Source organism: Ursus arctos, unplaced genomic scaffold, assembly GCF_023065955.2.
Source record: "Ursus arctos isolate Adak ecotype North America unplaced genomic scaffold, UrsArc2.0 scaffold_13, whole genome shotgun sequence".
NCBI lineage: Eukaryota > Metazoa > Chordata > Mammalia > Carnivora > Ursidae > Ursus > Ursus arctos.
Genome location: NW_026622797.1, coordinates 67629972 through 67649880, shown reverse-complemented (window position 1 = coordinate 67649880; position 19909 = coordinate 67629972). Strand labels below are relative to the sequence as shown.

The window sequence follows — 19909 nt, the reverse complement described above, 5'->3', positions numbered from 1 at the left end:
TATCTTACATTATTCTAGACCCCATATTCCTCCATCATGACTCTACCAACTTGGCATAACTCCACAAGGTTGGCAAATTTCTGCTCAAAAGATACCCAGAAGTGACAAAACACGAGAAATACAGGTGGAGATTAAAGTACACTGGCAAGGGCTTAGCACAACACTAAAATCAATATTACTTCATCATCATTTTCATCTTTTAGTTAAAATTATTTCTGGCTAACATTTGTACGTCCCAGTCAAAAAGTTCTTTATATTAGGAATTTTTAACAATTATCAATCCTGTTTCATCTGTTCTAGCTGTACGATTTTCTGCCACGGATGGCAATGACCAACAGAAATGACCACAGACAAAGACCTGACAGCAGAAGATTAGAGCGGTGAACTCTCCTGAATTCCCTCCCATGAAATGTCTGATAAATAGTTTCAAGTCATGGTAGGGGGCAAAATATAATTAAAGCTGATTCTCCTAGGTTTCAGAAAACTAGATGACAAAAAAATTGGAAAATGAGGTACATTCAAGTCTTCAAGTCCCACTTCTTCTCCCTTAGTAAAATGATATGGGCAACCAAACATTAATCAGCAACAGAATCAAACACACACAAAAAATACTAGATAGTGACAAAAATAACTTTCTATTCCATTAGGAAGACATGTTTGAGTCATCTAATTTTGACTCAACTGTCTAGTAGTCTAATTTTTTTGTTTTTGTTTTTTTCCTCAATTGTTGGTCTTGAGAAAAACCTGATAAACTCTTGCTTGATATCTTCGTAAGCATTCTAGGTAAATATTCAATCTTCAAGGAACAAAGAAGCTAAGTCAATGTTTGCTTTAATGTTAAAAGTTGCAGAGTACAAGTATGTTTTATTTAAAACTTGAAAATGTTTATTACCCTTCCCAGCCACAGAACTGATGACACTTCTGCTGTACCTCTCCTAACTTTGGTTGAGTTGTTACTTGAGTCACACCTTTAACAGTTACACCTTCCAGGAAAATAGCACCCTTAAGATAAAAGGAAAAGAAAAATATTGTTAGTGTTCAAAATCTATTTACAAAGACCAGACTGAGAGATATATTTGCTTATTCTCACAAGTCTGCAAATATATGAAACAGGAATGGTCTGCTCCAGAAAGTTCTATAAACTCCCTCTGGGACTGTACACTTGCTTTCCTTAATCCATCATATACTTTTCAATGTCTATATCATATTGTCAAAGCACTCCATGGACACTACTTATTAATGTCAGCAATAATAACTTGCCTACCATTTACTCAGAGCTAGGCAGAGGATCTGACATTCTGCAAACATTTTCTCTAATCCTTGTAACAACTCTAAAACGTAGATTATATTTATTTTACAAATAAGTATATGAGACTGAATGTAATTTATTCAGGCGATAAAAATGGAATCTGAACCCAGGTCTACACTATACCATTCACTAATGATTCTAACTGGGGACAAAGAGAGGAGCTATACCACTGATAGAGTATGGATTTTAAAGGGATAAACCCACAAAATAGATACTTTCATAAACTAGAATAAGAGTATATCAGTAGACAAAACGGCTAAATTATAGTCATTAGATGTAACAAACACTATTACTCATCACTGAATTTTTAATCTAAATTTTTTAACTCAGAACTACATAAAGTGTTTTACTGTATTTCATAGCAAGCCTATTCTTAAAATATCCCAGAGAAGTGAAGCAGATGGAGAATTTATATATCAAATAAATAAAGAACACTCCTGGAAATTTTAAAGACTAAAAATACAGTCTAGATTCATGCTACAATTACTTTCAGATCCATAAAAGGGCTGGCATCGGTCTCAAGAAAAATCCATAAAACAACTCTAGCTGTTAATGTAATTAAGGAATAAAAAATATGGTCTACAAGCTGCAATGATGAACCTTCTGGCAAAGATTTGGCAACTCGAGCCACTTGGGAAGGAAAAAAAAGAACACAGTATTTAGTCCACATACGTCCCTGTCAAATCTAGAAGAGTCCTGAGTCAATCCAGCAGACACTAGCTCTACTTTTTCCCCTAATTCTGAATTACTTTTTATAGTTATATGTCGTCAACTCTGTTTTCCTTAAAGAAGCATACTTTAAAGACTTTGTGAGCCAAAGGATTAAGGAGTACCATTTCTTTCATGTTACACCATCACCTCTTTTTACCAACCACTGCAATTTCTGCTTTAGAACCATCCAACCATTAAATATAATAACTAAAGAAAGAGAAAAAGAACCAGGTTCACAAGATATTTTTAGTATATTTAGTAACTGAGTTACTCAGATAACTGCAACAGCCTTATAAAGTTATATCCTGTATATACTAATTAAAAAGAGAAAGTGTTCAGAGAGTTCAATATTCAGCATCTTTATTCTGAAGGTATTAATAGAATAGGATTTTTTTTTTAAGTTTTACATGAAGAAGGTTCACTCATGAGCATGTATTTCCTGAGGGAAGTTAAGAAATCAAAGATAATTTCTGAAAAGCAAAGGCAACTAGCATAAATTATTCCTAAAAACATAAACACTACTTCTTTTTTAACAAGTAATGAAAAGGACTAAAACATTGGAATATGATCAACATTCAACCAAGTGCTTTCCCACAATATTACTACAGAAATATTTTAATAATTCTATGCAGCTGAACAAACTAAATATTTTTTAATTTAACAGAATAAATATTGAGCCTCAGTACATATTTAACAACTATTAAGTGTGTTTATAAAAGATAACTCCAACCATCTAGCAAATGCCTCTCATCTATTTAGATTTCTTCTTCCTTCATCTTTCCTACAACGCATCCATTTCTTTCTTACTGGATCTTCCCCTACTTTCTTCTGCAGTAATTATTATTAAGTAGAAAATGGTAGAAATAAGCCCATTAAAAACAGTAAGCATGATACACTTTATACACAAATACTATTTAGTAACTTTTTTTTGAAGATTTTGTTTATTTATCTCAGAGAGAGAGAGAAAGAGAGCACAAGCAGGGGGAGGAGCAGGCTGAGGGAGAAGGAGGTTCCCCGCTGAGCAAGGAGCCCGATGTGGGGCTCAATTCCAAAACTCTGGGGTCATGACCTGAGCTGAAGGCAGACACTTAACCAACTAAGTCACCCAGGCGTCCCATCTATTTAGTAACTTTTCAACTGAATCTGCTGTTCACTGTCATTACAAGTTTCTTCTGACAAAAATATTTTATATTATTCAAAATTACATAGTAATTTCAAAAAGTATCACTAAATCTAAACAGCTATGTCTTAGGTCTGGAACGATTTTCAAACATACTATAATTGAGATTCAAAGTCAATGACATTTACTTTCACTTTTTTTTTTTTTAAGATTTTATTTATTTATCTGATAGAGAGGGAGCACAAGTAGGGGGAGCTGCAGGCAGAGGGAGAAGGAGAAGCAGGCTCCCCACTGAGCAGGGAGCCCAATTAGGGGCTCGATCCCAGGACCCTGAGATCATGACCCAAGCCAAAGGCAGATGCTTTACCGACTGAGCCACCCAGGCGCCCCTTTACTTTCACTTTCTAACAAACTACCTTTTCAGTTTGTGGGAATAAAGAAATATCAAAAATGAAAGGAAGATGACGTATGCTTAAGATGAAAGAGGTGTATTTCATTAACAGAAGTCGCACCAGGCTTAAAATAGAAATTCATATGGCTACTACAAAAAGGACAAAATTAATCAGTGATCAGTTAAAGGGAAACTGAGAAAACAGTTACAGAAGATGGGGGCGAGCAAATTATATGTAAAAGGTTTGTGTGTAAAGAGAATGAGTGAGCAAGTATGTATGTTATGTATAACAAGGATATTTTAGTAATGAAGAAAATGCATTAACAGTTTTATTCAAAGAGATGATCCCAGACATCGATTCAAAGGAGCAACATAACTGTAAGTCATACTCCTCCAAATCAATAATAGCATGTACTCAAAAGATGAGGAAAGGTGTCAGGAATGTGAAGGCCAAGTACAGGACATGTGCAACTGTCAAAAACCCAAATGGAACTACCAGAATTCATCACTTCAAATCATAGCCATATCAATATGAGTCAGAAAAGGGGAACTCTAACAAAAATAAAGCCTCAAACCAAAATAAGTTCATTGTGTTGAGATGGAGCTATAAAAATTAGTCACTCTTGGACTGCCTCTGTTAACTATCTTCAACTCAGAAGGAAATCACAGAAAAATGAAAGTTTTCCAACCACTAATTTGCCAATTACTTATATCTATACTTCTCATGCCTGTCAACCATACTGCTGACAACACCCAAAATCAAGTCACCAGTCATCTTTCCTCTCTGACAGTCCTATCCTCACTGCTTTGGAGCCCCTTCTCTTTGGTTCATCTTATCACCAATCACCTTCCCAAAGAGTTTCAATATAAACCCTGGAATCTCTTTTTTCATAAATAACCGTCCCTATCAGCTCAAACTTTTTCATGAATACCCCATCCCCTGTGTCCTAAGAGCTAACTCTCCACCAAGGAGACCACTTCTTTTGTTAAGTAAAAGCTGCTCATTCTCCCACTGCCCAAGTCCCATGGTGGAAACCATTCTCCTATATCTTCACTTGCTCTCCTGGCCTCTTTCAAAAGTTCCTCCTCCATTTCCATTTAGACTAACTCCATTCAGCTATATCACTCGACTGTGGTAGAGGAGACATCCACTGTGGTTGGTGGCACAACAGCTCTCATTAAGAGCTGCCCTCTCATCCACAAAGATGGGACCCTAACAGCCATGTTATATGACATTACAAGATAACGTCCCACCCCAGCCAAAGTTGTCTGGAGCATAAGCAAACCACTAACTCAGTGTGAAGCGACTAGATTCTCTCTTCTGGTAACTTGGCATTAGGATTCAGAGAGTCGCTGCGTGTGGCTAAAATTACAACATGTAAGCTCAGAAAATACAGGATAATTATAAGCTCTCAGATAAACAAGGAATAACAAAGAGCCAGTCTTGAAAGACAAAGCTAGTGAGATATATGACACAAAAGGAGAGAAACAGAAATAGGAGAGAAAAGCAAAGATGAGAAAATAAGAAAGAGAAGAAACTAGGTTCTAAATAGCTTTCCAGGCCCAGGCTCCAGTCTCTTCCTAAGATCTGCCTATATTCTGGGTTTGAGTCCTACTCATGCTCTCACAGTAATTTCCTCTTATTATTTAAGCTAGTTGGAGTTAATTTCTGCTGCTTGCAACCAGAGAGTCCAAAGTAGTAAAACTCTCTATTCTTCGTGTACTGACCTCTGGTCATTGCCCCACATCCATCTAGAACAGTATTTCTCACTGTGCTAACTTCTATCACTACACTGGTAACATCAACATCCACCAGGTAATCTGATACATCAAATGACTTACGCTTCACAGTTCAGTAATTTCATTTTCAACAACCATCACCTTTGCTTAACTTGTACAACCTGCCACATGGCCATACCATCAACACTTTACGCTGCTCTACCTTTTGATTCATCAATTCAACTCACGCTGATTGAGGAACCACAATACTCAAAAGCCAACATACCACTCTTTGACCTCTTTGATTAAACAGCTTAACTCTTTTACCCTAACTATGCTCTAACAATCCCTTCACCCCTCTTTTTTCACAGGCTAACAGCCCCCATCCTGACCTTACTTCCTATTCAGCCTAGACTCTATGGCTGATTACTTCAATTATTCTTTGCCTGATATCCACAGAACTCCTCAATCTTTTGTCCTTCCATCACAGCCATACTAAGTATACCCAACCTTGTATCAACCTACCATTCGTCTTCTCTACTCCCACACATATGCAGCTGAAATTCACTGAGGAAAAAATCACAATCTCAGTGCAATGGATGAGGTTGCCCTACACTTACTGAAGACCCATTTCTCCATCTGCTTTTGAACTCCATTCCCTTTCACTTCCTCAGACATCGCTGTATCATTTATTCCCCAACCTTTATTTCCAAGGTCACTGATTCTACTAGCCACTTATACACAAGCAATAAATATTCTGGAGTTCATTCCATACCAAAAAGCCTTTTCTGACTATATATGCATCAAGCAATTAACCTCACTCTCCCTTTTTCATCATAACTAAACTACTTGAATGAACATTCGGTACTAGCGTGCAGAAAAAAGTTAACATAGCAGGACTGTGTACAAGGTTGGCCCTGACTGGCATCTGGGAACAAGATTCTTAGAATGCTTAGTCAACTGATAAAGGTGATTCACCATGCCTAGACTATTCGTACAAACAATAAAGCTTATGCTGAACAAATGCCTTCCTTCTGGGATCTGGAAAATTTTGGTATACACTATGCAGAGGCTGCCTACGTGACCAGCCTTCAGTAAAAACCTGGGCACTAAGACTCTAATGAGCTTCCCTAGGCAGGAACATCACACATGCTGCTGTATCTTCACTGCTGCTGAGATAGTGAGCTCTGTATAACCCCTCATCGGAAGAAGAGAGCATAAGAAAGCCTACATACAGAATCCACCAGACTCCACTTGTCTTTTTTCCCTTGTGATCCAGTTGTATATCTTTAGTACAACACTGTAATAAATCTTGGCTGTGAGTACAACTATATGCTGAGTCCTAGTGAATCTCCAAAAGCAGGGGTGGTAGTGAGAGCCCCCAATTCTGCCATTTTCTCACCTCCCATTAGCTTCTTAAAATCACTAATCTAACCTGGCCCTACTGCATTACAGAAAATATAATCCTTGTACGTGTCCCCTCTGTGACATTTAAATTACTGTTAAGTCATTCATATAAATCACTACCTAACTCTAAACTATTTTTCAAATTTCTTTGTCCTTTTGTGCTGCATCCAGGAAGCATTTCCTAGCTAAATCTTCCAGCTTGATAATTTCCTCTATGGCTAACTTCATTCTATTATCCAACCCACCTAACTGGGTTGCTGGATTTTTTTATTATCATTTCCAAGATCTCTAATTGGTTCTTTTTCATAATAGTCTGTCACTATTGTATGGATTGATATCTTCTCTCCTCTTGCAAAGAAATATTTTGTTTGCTTTATATAAAGTGTCTCTTCCAGAATTACCTAAAAAGAATGAAGTAGTTAAAAATATACTAAGAAAAGATACCCATGTTAAAAAAGGGGAGGGGGAAGCTGCAGAAAAATACATCTACATTAAAAAGGAGTGGAGAGAGTAAGGTCAAAATTGAACATACATATGTAAATGCATAGAAAAATAAGTATCTAGAAGAACTACCAAAAAGTAGAGAGCAGTTGCAGTGGGAATGAAAAGACCTTCACTTTTTACTCTATATACTTCTAGATGTTTGTATTTTTATTTTATAAAGAAAACTGATCTTTATGTCATGTGTACACTTTTAAATTAGATAAGTAAATGGGAAGAAATTCTTCCATGATGACAAAATGCCAGTAGTAACACAAAAGTTGAAGAATTTTAAGCAGTTTCTTTTATTTTCAAATTTTCTTTAAGTATACTACTTTTAAGTAAAAAATATATTTAACAATTTTAGAATTTACGAGTTATGATTTGAAAAGAGGAAAAAACGACCTAACCACTTTGAAATCAAACCTACCTGCTTTCTCCAAAACACGAGAAGGAAAGATTTCTCCTTTTGGCAATGGCAGGCTAGCTTACTGAGATCAATTCTGCAGCCATGAGAAAAAGCTAGACAAAATGTTAAAAGCACCTATTTGAGAAGTAGAAAGGTAGTAAAGGCTTGAAGGGCCAAGAACTCAGAAGGAAAGGAACCCAGAGAGGTGAGCTGCACATCTGGTACAGATTTGTCTACAGGCACTGTTTACAAAACGGCAGGTAAGAGGCTAAAAGGGCTGAACACAGCTTTCAGCAATATCACAGGAATGGGTAAACAAAAACTGGAGTTTCAAGCCACTAAGGAGGAAGGGTCCTATTTATTTCTCCAGGCTTTCAGTTAGGATCCCCAAAGGGCTACACTCTCTAGGAATTAAGTTGAACCAAAAAGAGACCAGCCCCCCAAAACTGAAGACTGGTTTCTGAACAATTCAATCCTTGACTGAGTTAAGATGTCCTACTCTTAACCCTACATAGGAACAAAAGTAAATGTTCTCTGAAGGAAGAAAACATGATGCAGAGTCTCAAATTATTTCCACAATTTTTCATACATAATGTCTAATAAGCAGAAATACGCAAGTATGCCAAAAAAGAAACAACTGACTAGAAATCAAAAGGACACGAGAAGAAAAACTAAAGATCCAGAAGAGATTCACATCCATTAGTTATCTGACCCAAGCTTTAAAATAAATGGGATTAATAAATTTAAAAATCTAAATGACAAGGTGAAGAATTCTAACAAAGAACTAAAAACTATTTTAAAACTCAAATGAAAATTCCAAAAGTGAAATAACTGAAATTATATACTTAATGGATAAATTTAACAGCAGCTTAGACAAAGCTGAAGTGGGATTAGTAAACTGGAAGACAGGTTAAGAAGAAAAGATCCACATTGAAAAATGAAAAAAAAAAGGGTAGAAAATATAGAAAAGAACATAAGAGACACTAGGAGAAGGGAGGAAAAAAGTCTATTAGGTGAATCCCAGAAGAGAAAAAGAATGCATGTGAACCAGTATTTGAAGAGATAATGGCTGAGAATTTTCTAAAACTAACAACAAATCCATCCATAGATTCAAGAATCACTATAAATAGCAGAATAAACACAAAGAAAACTCCAAGTAGAAACATGATAGTAAAATTTTTGAAAATCAAAAACAACAAGAAATTAGCTTCAAAGAAGCAACTTCTTAATAGAAATGGATTATGGAATGATATCTTCAAAGTGCCAACCCAAAATTCTATACCCAGAACATTCTTCAAAATGATGGCAAGAAAAAGACATTTTTTACAAAAATACTGAGAGAATGTGTTACAGCAGACCCACAATAAAGAAAATACTAAAGAGAACTCTTTGGTTAGAAAAAAAACTATCCAAATGGAACCACAAAAATACATGAAAGAAAGAAGAGCACCAGAAAAGATAAACATGTGGGTTTGTCTAATGAATATTTGGTGTATAAAATGATGATGATGATGATGACACGTTATGGGGTTTAAAATACTTGTAGAGGGGCGCCTGGGTGGCACAGCAGTTAAGCGTCTGCCTTCGGCTCAGGGCGTGATCCCAGCGTTATGGGATCGAGCCCCACATCAGGCTCCTCTGCTGGGAGCCTGCCTTCTTCCTCTCCCACTCCCCCTGCTTGTGTTCCCTCTCTCGCTGGCTGTCTCTATCTCTGTCAAATAAATAAATAAAATCTTTTAAAAAAAATAAAATAAAATAAAATAAAATAAAATAAAATACTTGTAGAATTATGATAGACAATAACAAAAAGGCAGGGAGAGGTAAATACAACGAAAGGTCCTAAGATTCTTGCACTGTTTAAAAAAGTGGCAAAAGTACTAATATATACCAGACTTTAACAAGTCAAAGATACATACTGAAATCTTGGATAACCACTAACAGAATAGTAAAAGAATGTATAACTAACAAGCAATGGCTTGGGGTGATACAGAAACAATTAAGCATAAAGAAGGCAAGAAAGGAAGATAAAAAGAATATATGAGGCGGCGGATGGGGATGGGGAGAGGTGAAGTAAGACCATAAGTTTTAAATATAATTACATCAGTAAAATAAATGTTCATGGACCAAATACTCCAACAAGGCAAAAATTATTCACTGGATAAACAAAACCTAACAATGCAATGCCTATAAGAGACGTACCTTAAATAAAGGATAAATAGTCTGAAAGCAAAAGGACAGAAAAAAGATAACCCATACTAACACTATCCAAAAGAATGTTTGGGCAATCAATCATACTAACATTAGATATTTTTAATGCTAAAAGTGAAGACACAGTTAAGATGTAATAATCCTTTACACATATTTATATAAACTAAATACTATGACCTTAAAATACATAAAGCAAAACTTGACAGAACTGGAAGGAGAAATAGATCCACAATCATTTTGGGGAATATTTTTGGAGGGGGAGGGGGAGGGGGACAGGGAGGGAGAGAATACCAAGCAGGCCCCATGCCCAGCATGGAGACCAAAGAGGGACTCTATCTCACAACCCTGAGATCATGACCTGAGCCAAAATCAAGAATTGAACATTTAACTGAGTAACCCAGGTGCCCCCATTGTGGGAAATTTTTTTTTTAAAGATTTTATTTATTTATTTATTTATTTATTTATTTATTTATTTGACAGAGAGAGACAGCAGGAGAGGGAACACAAGCAAGGGGAGCGTGAGAGGGAGAAGCAGGCTTCCTGCCAAGCAGGGAGCCCGATGTAGGGCTCGATCCCAGGACCCTGGGATCATGACCTGAGCCAAAGGCAGACGCTTAACAGCTAAGCCACCCAGGTGCCCCCATAGTGGGAAATTTTTAAAACACTCCTCTTAGTAACTGACAAAACAAAATTGAAGAAACTAGATTGGGGATTTTATTTTAAACGTCCTTTATTTTCCCTAAAGAAACATGCCCATCTTGGCTGTGTTTCTCTCAATGCTGCTGAAGCTCATCTGCAACTACAGAGATTTAATGGTACTTGATATTATAAAATAAATGTCATTTTTAAGACCTTTTCTGCAGGGGGAAAAAAAACCGGCAAACTTTTAGCACATTTTGCAAAATAGTAACTCTTTGCTTTAAACTCTTTTACACATTCAAATACTATACTGTAATGCAAAAACACATTAGCATATGCTCATGGTTAATGTTATTCTTAAAAAATAGAGTTGAATTTCCTTACAAAAATGATACTATAAGAAAGTAGTCATCTATGCTATGTTATATTATCCTATTAGCCTTTCCTTAGAATGTGATTCTTATTTTTCTAGGTATGTGATTCAGTAATCAATGAGTTAGACTAAGAATAAGTTATTTTTTAAATTATTTCTATGTTTCGAAGCAATTAACATTTTTCAGTGGCCTCAAGTCTTAAATTTGAAATTTGCAAATACATATTAAAATAATGTTTTTCAAGCAAAGGACTTTTTTTAGAAAGTCCAAATGACTGTATCACTTGATTTACATAAAATCAAGGCATTTTCTTCCTTGCCTATGAATCACTGTAATCTTTACTGCTCAACTATGATATCCCACATTCCTTAATAATTAACTTCATTAACATTTAATAATCTCCACACTTTCCCTAACTTTTCCCTTTGGCCTATCCCACATATTTGTGTATGTACAAGTACCATCAGTACTTTTCTTCTCAGCATCTCTCCTGTCTTCCCAAGAAGAGAATTCCTATTGTTAGGACTTTTATAATGGGAGTTGTCCATAGAAGAATCTTCTCAGTTCAATTTTACAGAAAACATGAAAATACCAACCATGGGAAGGAGCAGAATTTATATGTAAAGTTATTTTAACTATGTGACAATTTTGTAAAACATCAGTAAAAATTTCACTATGTAGTTCGAATCTCCCAATACTTTGCAAAAAATAATATGTTCTCAATCTAATATGTAAGAGTTCTTTGGTTTACCTAAGAATCAAAAACAAAATAAACTTATTAACAAGCTTTTCCCACAGAAAAGGCAGACTCATGGCTATCAAGAATCTTTAGAAACAGCCAGAATGAAATAACTTTAGAATCTAGCAAAACAAACACATAAATTTCAATAAGCTTGCAGAAGAAATAAGTAAAGACTATAATATTTTTAAACATTACCAGTTTTAACCGTTCTTTTCGCCTTTTGCCAAAGGAGGCACTTGACCCAGGTTCTGATTCCTTTTTTCCATCCTCATCCTCATCTTCATCTTCATCATCCTCAAAACACCAATCTGGCAACAGAGGTGGGGGTGGTGCTTCCTCTATATCACCATAGCGACGAAAAAGTTCTTTCAAATAATCACCCTTATAAATTCCTGGTGGTCTGGCTTGAGCAAAAGTAGCAACTGCTGCTTCAATACTATGGAAAACAAACACCATGGAATTTCCTCACTACTCTTAATTTATGCAGATTTATCAAAACTCACTCATTCTACTTCAGGCACCAAATGAAGTATAATATAGGTTTATAAAATGGACAAATCATATTCCCCATGCCCAAGGCATTCAATCTATTAAAGGACAAATTCCTTCTGAAACAGCTTTAATATAAGGTACATTAATAATCCCTAAACCCTAGAGGTAAGCTGCAATGACTGTACAGAAGAGACCTGGGAAAGTCTGTGAAAAATTTAAATAAAACCTTGAAGGTTGAGATCTCACTCTAAGGGAAATCAAAGAAATGTGAATAGCAGTATGAATAAAAATAAAAGCATGCTAGCTTTTAAGAACTTTCAACAGACCCGGTAATAAGAGCAAAGGTCATCAGAGAGAGGCTAAAGCACAGGCTGACACAGGAGTCTGGGGTCACTATCAAAAGCAGCTCAAAGGCCAGAAAGGCAGAGCTAGAAGAGCATGCAGTAGAGAACCAGAGGGTGTGTGAACCAGGGAAATACACAATCATATGCGTACTTCAGCTGATTATATTTAGAGAAGGACCTACTGTGTGAAAGGCTTTATAAAAAAAATAATGATCCTCAATCAGTAAACAAGAAAATTCAGGTAGTAATATGCCATTCACTCAGGAATGTGAGGCCACAAAGGTTCTAATCTCTCAGGATCTAAAAAGGCACTTCAATTAAGACATGCTTGCTTGATTGGTTCATAGAGAGTAACTGTCCCAAAAATACCTCCTCCATATACCATTACAAGTTTTTCCTAATATTCAACAGCTATTTTTAAAAAGGTATTATTAAAAATGAAAAGAACAAGGGGCATCTGCCTGGTTTAGTCAGTAGAGCATGCAACTCAACCTCAGGGTCAGAAGTTCAAGCCCCATGTTGGGCATGAGCTAGCTTACTTACAAAAAGAAAAAAAAGAAAAAGAAAAAAGAACAATAACAACAAAAGTAACTTCCAAAGGTGAAAAATAAAAATTGAGTAAACTTGTCTCTGATAATTCTGGAATATGTGAACAAAATCTGGAAAAGAAAATACATAGTATATAAAAATCCATAAACATTCAACTGAAGTGCTAGTTAGTACAAAACACCAGGTAATAAATGATATTCTAAGATTAATCAAGTCTAAAATGAAAAGCACTTTAAATACTACTAATCAGGACTTCACCAAAAATTTGGCAATATAAAAAGCTAAAACTAAAAAAATCAATAAAATTCTTTATCAATTACTAATCTTCTTCCATTATAACAAGAAACAAATACCTCCAATCCATTTTCTCCACCAAAAAGGCACATATGAGGAAACCAGTGCGATTGAAACCATGGGTACAATGAACACCTAGAAAATAAAGTAGCTTTGGTTTAAAATTAATATATCACTTCAGAAGCCACATTTCACTTTAAAATTCCAACCTTCAATCAAAACATTTTAATGATTTTATTTAAAAAACCACATTTTTAAAAACTTGGCCCTCTCTTGTAACTATCAGTAACTGTCAGTTTAATTCTTAAAATCTAATTTATCTCACTAGCAAGAAGTTTAGTATATACTGATTACAAATCACCTCTAAGGTCTAAAGATATCTCTTAAAACTAAAGGATTCCAAGCATTTTAGGGGTACCTAGGTGGCTCAATCAGTTAAGCGTGTCCCTTTGGCTCAAGTCATGATCCTAGGGTCCTGGGACTGATCCCCACATTGCACTCCCTGCTCAGTGGGGAATCTGCTTCTCCCTCTCCCTCTGTGCACACTCTCTCTCTCTCAAATAACTAAGTAAATCTTAAAAAAGAAAAAAAGAAAAGAAAAGGAATTCAAGCACTTTAAATAAGAAGGTATTTTTATCAAACACACAACTCTAAAAGATGGACACACACACACACAACACTTGATTGGATCTAGAAAATAACTGACGGTAATACAGTACAATAAAAACAAAACTACTATGGAGTTCTCTTAGAAACCAACTGACAATATCTTTACATTAACTTATAATATTTAAAATAAACTTTCAGGGGGCACCTGGATGGCGCAGTCAGTTAAGCATCGGACTCTTGGTTTCGGCTCAGATCACAATCTCATGGTCCTGAGATCAAGCTCCACATCCAGCTCTGTGCTATGCATGGAGGTTGCCTAAGACTTTCTCTCCCTCGGCCCCTCCCACCTCTCTCTCTCTCTCTCAAATAAATAAATAAATCTTTTTTAAAAAGTAAAATAAACTTTCAGGAGAAAAACCTGAAAATTCAGTACATATTCAAGATTAGTGTGGTCCTATCTCTATATTTTTGAAAAGCTGCAAATGAGCTTCATAAATTCCAAAATGACTGCATTTTTAATCATTTCAACTACTTTGAAAAAGTAATTAAAACAGTTTGGTTGACATTACTAACATGACAACATTACTTAAGTCACTCTCTTGCAAAACTCGAAATGAAGCTTTTCCTATTACCTCTTTAATGGAAAGATATCCTGCCATTTAAGACTATATCTTAACAAACTACTCTTCTCTTTGTATATGAAGCATCCTAATAGAAGGCAACCAAAATCAAATATATACATAAACTAAAAGTTAGAATTACAAAACTTCTAGAAGACAATATGGGAGAAAATCTTTGCAACCTTAGTGTACGAAAAGACTTCTTAGATAAAACATAAAATAAAAGGAAATATTGATAAACTGGGCTACTTCACAATGGTATATGCTTGCTCTTTGAAAGATGTCATTAAGAAAATAAATACACCAGGGGACACCTGGGTGGCTCAGTCAGTTAAGTATCCCAACTCTCAATTTTGGCTCAGGGCATGATCTCAGGGTCCTGAAATTGAGCCCCACATCGGACTGCATGCTGGGCATGGAGCCTGCTTAAGATTCTCTCTCTCCCTCTCCCTCTCCCCCTCCCCCGCTCTCTCTTCCTCTAAAAAGAAAAAAGAAAGAAAAATATAACACTAGCCACAGAATATACTCTCATTATGTATATCTGATAAAGGACTTCTATCCAGAATATATAAAGAACTCTTACAACTCAATAATAAAACAAACACCCTAATATTTTTAAAACTGGGCCAAAGATTTAAAAAGACACTTTACAAACGAATACGTGTAAAGGGTCAAGAAGTACATGAAAAGGCAGTTGACATCATTATCATGAAAATGCAAACTAAAATCCCCTATATACTAATTAAAATAGCTAAAATCAAAAAGAGTGACAATATCAAATGTAAGTGAGTATGTAGAAGAACTGAAACCCTCAGATACTGCTGGCAGAAATACAAAATAACACAATCACTTTGGAAAACAGTTTGGCAATTTCTTAAAAAGTTAAACATACACCTACATCAAATGACCCAGACATTCTAATCCTAGTTATTTACCCAAGAAAAATAAGAATATGTGTGCAAAGATATACATAAAGATTAATGTCCATAGCAACTTTATTTATAATGGCCAAAAACTGCAAACACCCCAAATGTCAGTTATCAGGTGAAGGGATATACACGTGTTATATCCATTCAATAACTACTACTCAGCCATAAAAATGAATGAATTACTAATAAATACAATGACGATGATTTCAAAACCTGTGTGAAAGAAGCAGAAAACAAAAAACAAAAAAAAAGGCCACATATATAAATTTTATTTACATAAAGTCTATAATATGCAAAAATTTGTATGGAACCATGAAAGACCCTGAATAGCCAAAGCAATCTTGAGGAAAAATAACAAAACTGGAGGTATCACACTTCCTGATTTCAAATTATACCACAAAACTGTAGTGATTAAAAGCAGTATGGTACTGACATAAAGACAGACATACAGGGAAAGAATGGAATAGGATTAGGGAACCCAGAATTAAACTCCTGCATATACGGTCAACTAATATTCAAGAAGGGAACCCAGACCACTCAATGGGGAATGACAGTCTCACCAACAAATGGTGTTCATGCAGAACAATAAACCTGGACCCCTATCTTACACTATTCATAAAAGTTAACACAAAATGGATCAAAGACTTAAACGTAAGACCCAATACCATAAAACCCCAGAAAAAGATGTAAGGGAAAAAACTATTTGACACTGATCTTGCCAATGATTTTTTGGATATGACACCAAAAGCACAAACAACCAAAGCAAACATCAACAAATGAAACTACATTAAACTTAAAAGCTTCTGCCCAGAAGATATGAACAGACACTTTTCCAATGAAGACATACAAATGGCTAACAGACACATGAAAAAATGTTCAAAATCATTAGCCATCAGGGAAATTCAAATTAAAACCACACTGAGATACCACCTTACGCCAGTTAGAATGGCAAAAATAGACAAGGCAAGAAACAACAATTGTTGGAGAGGATGTGGAGAAAGGGGATCCCTCCTACATTGTTGGTGGGAATGCAAGTTGGTACAGCCACTCTGGAAAACCGTGTGGAGGTCCCTTAAAAAGTTAAAAATTGAGTTACCCTATGATCCAGCCATTGCACTACTGGGTGTTTACCCCAAAGATACAGACGTAGTGAAGAGAAGGGCCATATGCACCCCAATGTTCATAGCAGCAATGTCCACAATAGCTAAATCGTGGAAGGAGCCGAGATGCCCTGCAACAGATGACTGGATTAAGAAGTTGTGGTCCATATATACAATGGAATATTACTCAGCTATCAGAAAGAACGAATTCTCAACATTTGCTGCAACATGGACGGCACTGGAGGAGATAATGCTAAGTGAAATAAGTCAAGCAGAGAAAGACAACTATTATATGATTTCTCTCATCTATGGAACATAAGAACTAGGAAGATCGGTAGGGGAAGAAAGGGATAAAGAAAGGGGGGGTAATCAGAAGGGGGAATGAAACATGAGAGACTATGGACTATGAGAAACAAACTGAGGGCCTCAGAGGGGAGGGGGGTGGGGGAATGGGATAGGCTGGTGATGGGTAGTAAGGAGGGCACGTATTGCATGGTGCACTGGGTGTTATACGCAACTAATGAATCATCAAGCTTTACATCGGAAACCGGGGATGTACTGTATGGTGACTAACATAATATAATAAAAAATCATTAATTAAAAAAAAAAAAAAAAAGAATCACAGAACCTGGCAAGACCTCTCCACCAAAAGTTCTTGGCAAATAACAGTAAATTAAATAGTAACAACCAAAGTATAAAAAAAAAAAAAAAGCTTCTGCCCAAATAAATAAACAAATGAAATGGCAACCTACAGAATGGGAGAAAAATTTTGCAAACCATACATCAAGCCAGGGACTAATATCCAAAATATATAAAGAATGCATACCAAAAAATTAAAAAAAAAAAAAAAACAAGCCAATTAAGAAATAGGCATAGGATCTCAAAAGACATTTTTCTAAAGACATCAAAATGGCCAACAGGTATACTAAAAGATACTTAACATCACTAATCATCAGGGAAATATATATCAAAACCACAGTACCACCTCACACCTGTTAAAATGGTTATCATCAAGAAAACAAGAGGTAAGTACTGGCAAGGATGTGATGAAAGGGGAACTCTCGTACACTGTCGGTGGGAATGTAAACTGGTTGAACCACTTTGGAAAACATTATGGAGGTTCCTCAAAAAATTAAAAATAGATCTACCATATGATTTAGCAATTCCACTTCTGGGTATACACCCAAAGGAAATGAAAATAGGATATTGAAGAGATATATGCACTTCCATGTTGATTGCAGCATTACTGACAATAGCCAAGATATGGAATCAACCTAAGCACCATCAGTGGATGAATGAATATAGGAGACATGAGGTGTGGGGGGGGGGGGGTATGGGGGTGTAATGGAACTTTACTTAGCCAGGAGAAAGAACATTCTTCCATTTGTAACAACATAGATGGACCTTGATCATATTATGCTAAATAAGGGAGATAAGTCAGACAGTGAAAGACAAGTACTATATGCTATTACTTATACATGAAATCTAAAAAACCCAGACTCGAAAAATCAGAAGAGTAAAATGGTGGTTACCAGGAAATGGGGGGGGGGGGTTGTTACAGGACACAGTTATTTAAGGGCACAAATTTGCAATGAGTAGTAAATAAGACCTGAAGATCTAATGCACAGCATAGTGAATATAGACAACACTATTGTATTATGTTCATCAAACTTGAGAAGCTACAATTTAATTATTCCAAACACTAAAAAGAGAAATCATGTAACATGATAGAGGTGTTAATTATTGCTACAATGGCAATCATATTACAATGTATAAATATATCAAATTAACATGTTGTATATCTCAAATTTCCACAATGTCATATGTCAAATATATTTCAATAAAACAATTTCTAAAAAATGCAAATTAATCTATAGTGACAGAAAGTAGAAAGTGATTGCCCGATCTACAACTAAGGATTGAAGAGAAGATGGACAGAAAGGGACATAAACTGCAAATGCTCTGAACCTTGGTTGTCGTTTCATGATTATCTACATAATTAAACTGTGCATTTTAAATGAATGCAGTTCATCACAAGGTTGACTGTTTTTAAAACCAGATTATAAAGTAAGGGGCGCGTGGGTGGCTCAGTCAGTTAAGCATCTCCCTTTGGCTCAGGTCATGATCTCGGGGTCCTGGGATCGAGTCCCGCATTTGGGCTCCCTGCTCGGCAGGGAGTTTGCTTCTCCCTCTCTCTCTGTCCCTTTCCCTGCTTGTGTCTTTCTCTTTCAGATAAATAAATAAAATAAAATCTTTAAAAAAGGAAAAAATCTAGACGTTAAATTGAGATGCTGATATAAGTCTGCAATTGGCTTTTTTGGGGGGTTTTTTTGGGTTTTTTTTTTTAAGACTTTATTTTATTTATTTGACAGAGACAGCCAGCGAGAGAGGGAACACAAGCAGGCGGAGTGGGAGAGGAAGAAGCAGGCTCCTAGCGGAGGAGCCTGATGTGGGGCTCGATCCCAGAACACCGGGATCACACCCTGAGCCGAAGGCCAACGCTTAACGACTGCGCCACCCAGGCGCCCCTGCAATTGGCTTTTAAAACACATTCCAAAATACTTGTTTTTAGCAAATGACTATCAAAAATGTAACTTTGATACATTTTTATTTGATACATTTTTAAAGGTATACCAATAAAAGTATCATTTTCATCTCATTTCCGTAACAGGGTAAGATTTCCAAAAAAGATTTTTGCTACTTAAAAAAAAAACAACTGAAAGCCAGTATCTTAGAGTCACAATCAACTTAAACCAAATCACCTATTTCTACATTCACAGTAAATAAATAATCATTAATATTTAGAATAAAAACCTTAGTCAATGAACAATACCCAATTAACAAGGATACAAAGGAACTACAGACGGGTAATTTGCACAAATAAAAATATGTATGAATCAAAACACCACATATGGCAAACTATAAATTAATCAGATGGCTACAGCATAGAGTATAATAAAGTAATACCAAATGCAGTTGGAGGCAATGAAAAGGACAATATCCTGAAGAAACCTGTGTACCATACTAAAGACAGTATAAGGGCAATAGAGAGATATTAAAAATTTTTAAGCATGGGGCGCCTGGGTGGCTCAGTCGTTAAGCGTCTGCCTTCAGCTCAGGGCATGATCCCAGAGTCCTGGGATCAAGCCCCACATCAGGCTCCTCCGCTGGGAGCCTGCTTCTTCCTCTCCCACTCCCCCTGCCTGTGTTCCCTCTCTCGCTGGCTGTCTCTCTCTCTGTCAAATAAATAAAATCTTTAAGAATAAATAAATAAATAAATAAATAAAATTTAAAAATAAAAAATTTTAAGCATGGCAATAAAATTATCATGTTTTTAAAAAATACTCCAGGGGTACATGGCTGGCTCAGTCAGAAGAGCATGCAACTCTTGATCTCAGGGTAGTGGGTTCAAGTCCCACATTGGGTGTAGAGATTACTAAAATAAATAAATAAATAAATGTTT

The 19909-nt window shown here is 35.9% G+C and overlaps 1 protein-coding gene across 3 annotated transcripts in view; it reads right to left on the bottom strand.

Annotated features, from left to right (window-relative positions):
* RNGTT (RNA guanylyltransferase and 5'-phosphatase) overlaps nucleotides 1-19909 on the bottom strand; it is a 316627-nt gene that overhangs the window by 266149 nt on the left and 30569 nt on the right. For 2 of the 3 annotated variants that reach the window (XM_057311201.1, XM_026511830.4), the window contains exons 5-7: nucleotides 13248-13323; nucleotides 11705-11945; nucleotides 893-1002 (exon numbers count right to left, since the gene is read on the bottom strand). In XM_057311201.1, the coding sequence (XP_057167184.1) occupies nucleotides 893-1002; nucleotides 11705-11945; nucleotides 13248-13323 (427 nt within the window). Of the gene's footprint in view, nucleotides 1-892; nucleotides 1003-11704; nucleotides 11946-12888; nucleotides 13005-13247; nucleotides 13324-19909 lie in introns of all 3 variants that reach the window. The other variant, XM_057311200.1, reaches the window with a different exon arrangement.